At 36.4% G+C, this 4,719-nt stretch overlaps 1 protein-coding gene across 1 annotated transcript in view; it reads left to right on the top strand.

Moving 5' to 3' along the window:
* Window positions 1-2,115, top strand: part of LOC106870194 (uncharacterized) — a 13,919-nt gene extending 11,804 nt beyond the window's left edge. Inside the window, exon 2 of the mRNA XM_014916200.2 lies at window positions 404-2,115. Within this exon, the coding sequence (XP_014771686.1) occupies window positions 404-813 (410 nt within the window). The 3' untranslated portion in view covers window positions 814-2,115. The remainder of the gene's footprint in view (window positions 1-403) is intronic.
* The last annotated feature ends 2,604 nt before the right edge of the window (window positions 2,116-4,719 follow it).

Genomic DNA, 4,719 nt, shown 5'->3' with positions numbered 1-4,719 from the left:
GTAACCTACATGAACATTAGCATACATCTACAGTTTATATATATATATATATATATATATATATAAAACCATACATATATGTACATATCGACATCTATATGTATACATACAAGCATATATGGGTACAGGACATCACATAAAACGTTAAACACAATGAGAACCGAAAACATAAAGATGAAGACAGAAAACGAACTTTTTTTTCGAACAACGAAAAAAACAGAGAAACGAGATATGCAACATAAAGAATATTACCCTTACATACATACATACATACATATATACATGTGTGTGTGTATTATAAACACACACACACATATGTATATACATGCACGCAGACATATAAATACACACACATTTAACCGTATGCACATACTCACATATATATGTAAATTAATCGTTTCAGATACATATTTCGCTTTCGTTTTCGGCGGTACGTTTACAGTGGAAGCTAAAAGTGGATTATACCAGACAGAAGAGGAGAAACAGGATTCTCTATGCACACCATACTGCAATATTACCAATGTGACTGCTGCAAGTGTGAGTAATGGTAATGACACTAGAATGGCACTCAGTCTCATCGTTGGTCTGGTATTTTGTGTAATAATATTCATTTGGGGAGCGAGAATCACGATTCCAATGATAATCAAATATCTACGGTATCCCCGAAATATACAAGATGTCGATATGGTTTCAGATGCTACAGAATTACAAATCATCGAGGAACAACAATCGTTAAGCATTAAAGAAACCAATCATATTCCACCGTTGGCGACAGTGGAAAAGGGTGAAACTTATTTGTTAGCTGCTGCATAACGTTTAAGATTGGGTTTTTTAGACAACTAATAAGATGAAATTTTTGCAGAAAATCTTGGTATCGTCAATCGGGGTTTCAAATACTGTTGGTTCTTGTACATACATATGTTTTATCCCATCTGCACTCTCAAACGTACTTTTAAATAAAACTAAAATTTGATTTCACACGGAATATACACCCAGAATCGAGAGACGGAACAAAACATTTTAATATATTTAGAGTGGTATTCTAATCAACTGATTCTTCTTATTATAATTTAGTCAAAAGCGACGAGCTGCCAGAATCATTAGCACGCCGGACAAAATGCTTAGTGGCATTTCGTCCGCTTTTATGCTCTGAGTAAAGTCGAGGTCGGCTTTACCTTTCATTCTGTAGGAGTCGATGAAAAAGGTACTAGTTGAACACTGGTGTCAATGTAATTGACTAGTTCCCTCCTCACAAAATTTCAGGCCTTCTGCCTGTAGTAGAAAGGACTATTATAATTTAGTGAGATGGGCGAGGGACAGTGTCCAGGACATTTTTCGGCCTTTCACATTGGTTAGATCGATGCAACTAATAACCTCCCGGCACAATTTCAGTTCAATATTTGCAGGGAAAAGGTGTGCGAAATAGTAACCCGGGGTTTTGTTCAAATACTGCAACAAGTAAACGCTGTTAAATCAACCAAAGGACCAATTGGCTCTGTTAACTGACCTTCAGCGCACATTTTACTACTCCATGAAATAAGAAAGAGACCTTGTCAAGTTTTGAAAATCAGAACAGAAAAATAAAGCAAATACTGTGATGTACATAAAAAAAAATCTATCAAAACTGCAACATATGTCTATGTTTGTATGTGTGTTATGACCAAATGAATTCGGTATTTTACATATGTATTACAAAAGGGTGTTTAGGACGGACTTTTTGTGTAAATCTTTGGCTTTTTTAATGCCTTTTTACAATATCTAGTTTGGTACTCCACAAACTCACAAACCACTATATATCAGTACTAGTACCTGTAATATAATAAGAAACTTCATTAATGTAGTAATATGCATTTTCTGCTGCTCTGCGTCTATTGCTTTTGAAAGTTTTTCATCCATCCAGCTTTGTGCCTTGCCTCGAAAAGACTAGTATTGTGTGAGTATAGACCATAAAATTCAATGTATATGTATAATATACTCTGTCATACACGAGAGTAATATAAGTATACAGAGAATTATATTACATATATATAAAAACGATATATTTTCGACAAAATCTATGATCTCAGGAAGGAAAGGGAAACTGTATATTCAAGCAATAAAATATTTGTCATTAAAAAATAAAAGACTTCTGTGTTGTGATTTATAAGAAGCGAATCTCTGTTTATGTAATATTTCAATTTCAGTAAGTAGTTGTAATATATAAACATAGATGACAAACTCATTCGTGCTATGTATAACAGTTTTACATATAGAAATTGTCTGAAACCAAACAAGTAAAATTGCTACATGAAGCGCAACCCAATATTTGAATCTCTGTTCTACAACTTAATATCTTTCATCGAAACAAACAAATAGGGCTCCTTTAGTCTGCTTGCGTTTTAGATCATACATAACTTTACATTAAACAGACAAAATAATTAGACGTTAAATAGAATTGCTTTTCTGATAAGCTCGAAGATGTATGACAAAATATTAACACCTCAAGGAATAAATGAGAGGTAAGAATATTTCTGTGATCTTCAAATGCTAAATTTCTTCTCCCACAATAACTACGAAATTTAATTCCGTTTTTAGCTACATGAAAAGTCTTTACACGGGTAAAGCGTCTCATGTTGAAATCTCCTCCTTTTAAGATTAAAGAGCTTTGACTGCTATTTGAACCAGGTCAAACGATCAACTGGTGGCTCCTTCCCAAGTATAACAAAAATATACACGATGGGAACAAAGAAATCATTGCAAACATTTATATACAAACACATTCGTAGAAAAACAGGTGTACCACAAAAGTATGTGTTAAAGTAATTATCAGATTAACGCAGTCTACGAGCAAAGCTCTAAACTACCTGCTAGAAATAGCAGTCAAATCTCTAATAATTCAAACTCTACCACATTAAAAGTAGATAAGACACACTGGATAATGTATTCCTAGGTTAACTCTGACTGGAACAATGACATGATGATACAGCTAAAACGTCTCTCAGCACTGGTTTGCTGGATTAGGCCTGAGGGTGGGGGACGAAAAGATACTTTTTCGTTTTAGGTGCCAAGTCCAGAATGTAGGACACCAGTGATTCACAATCGGGTCCATATGGCTCTTGAGAATCCATATGAGATTTTGTTGTCAACATTTATCTGCAATGTATTGTTGTTGGGTTCCAGTTAATCCGATCAACGGAACAGCCTGCTCGTGAAATTAACGTGCAAGTGGCTGAGCACTCCACAGACACGTGTACCCTTAACGTAGTTCTCGGGGATATTCAGCGTGACACAGTGTGACAAGGCTGACCCTTTGAATTCCAGGCACAACAGAAACAGGAAGTAAGAGTGAGAGAAAGTAGTGGTGGAAGAGTACAGCAGGGTTCGCCACCATCCCCTGCCGGAGCCTCATGGAGCTTTAGGTGTTTTCGCTCAATAAACACTCACAACGCCCGGTCTGGGAATCGAAACCGCGATCCTATGACTGCAAGTCCGCTGACCTAACCACTGGGCCATTGCGCCCCCACAAGTCCTATAACTAGTAACAATACAGCATCCATTAGTTGCTTATGGCCTCATCATACATACAAGCTCATCATTTTTCGGTCATTTGGTTGTATTTAAAAATTATCGTTTCAAATAGGTGAATAAATATTATTATAATATACTATTATATAGTACATTATAATAATATATACATACATACTTTTTGCATTTGTAATGTAGAAAATGTATTCTTATAAATAGACGCATCATAATTATGTCCTTTTGAACAGACTCAGTTGAATCGAAAGAGCATTTCTATCTAGGCAACTAATAAGAACACCAAATCCGATAAAATATTTGGTAATTCGAGTTTGCTCCCCTAACGAAACTAGAAACACAAGTGGTTGCTGACAAGACCATTTTCCTATTTGCAGAAAGAACCAATGAATGAGTAACATACATTGTCTTCGCGTACACACCTTGAGTGCATACATATGAATCTTTTATCTTTTACTTGTTTCAGTGATTAGACTGTGGTCATGTTGGAGTACCGCGTTGAAGAATTTTTAGTCACAGTATTTAGTATTTAGTTTTTTTTCCTTTTAAAGCATGGTACTTATTCTATCGGTCTCTTTGCCGAACCTCTAAGTTACAGGACGAAACATACCAGCACCGGTTGTCAATCGGCAGTGTTGAGATCAAATACACACACAAAGACACACATATACATACCTACACACACTCACATACACACATGTATGTATACACATGTGTGTGTATGCATATATATACACGGTGGGCTTCTTTCAGTTTCTGTCTACAAAATCCATTCACAAAGCTTTGGTTGGTCCGAGGCTATAGTAGAAGACACTTGCCCAGAGTACCACGCAGTGGGTCTGAACCCGGAACCATGTGGTAAGGAAGCAAGCTTCTTACCACACAGCCAGGCCTACGCCTGCATGTGTGGTAAGAATATGTGCGGGCGTGTATGTGTGCGCGCGCGTATGTATGCATGTGTGTTGTAAATTAGGTGTTTGGGTTTTGACTAGTCTGTTTTGATCTATGCGTTAATATGTGTAGGTGTACACGCATACTTGCATACATACATATGATCTAGATATGATCACAGACTTATTTATTTACATACGTTTGTGCCTTTAATCGCACTCACAGGTTATGGCGAAAGGACATTGATACTCCCTCTCTTTTCTTGATTCACAGATAAGATTACACTCGCGGGCACACACACACACACAC

This window comes from Octopus bimaculoides, chromosome 4, assembly GCF_001194135.2.
Source record: "Octopus bimaculoides isolate UCB-OBI-ISO-001 chromosome 4, ASM119413v2, whole genome shotgun sequence".
In the NCBI taxonomy this organism is placed as follows: domain Eukaryota; kingdom Metazoa; phylum Mollusca; class Cephalopoda; order Octopoda; family Octopodidae; genus Octopus; species Octopus bimaculoides.
Note: the sequence above shows the minus strand (reverse complement) of the source record. Positions and strands in the feature narration are given on the sequence as shown.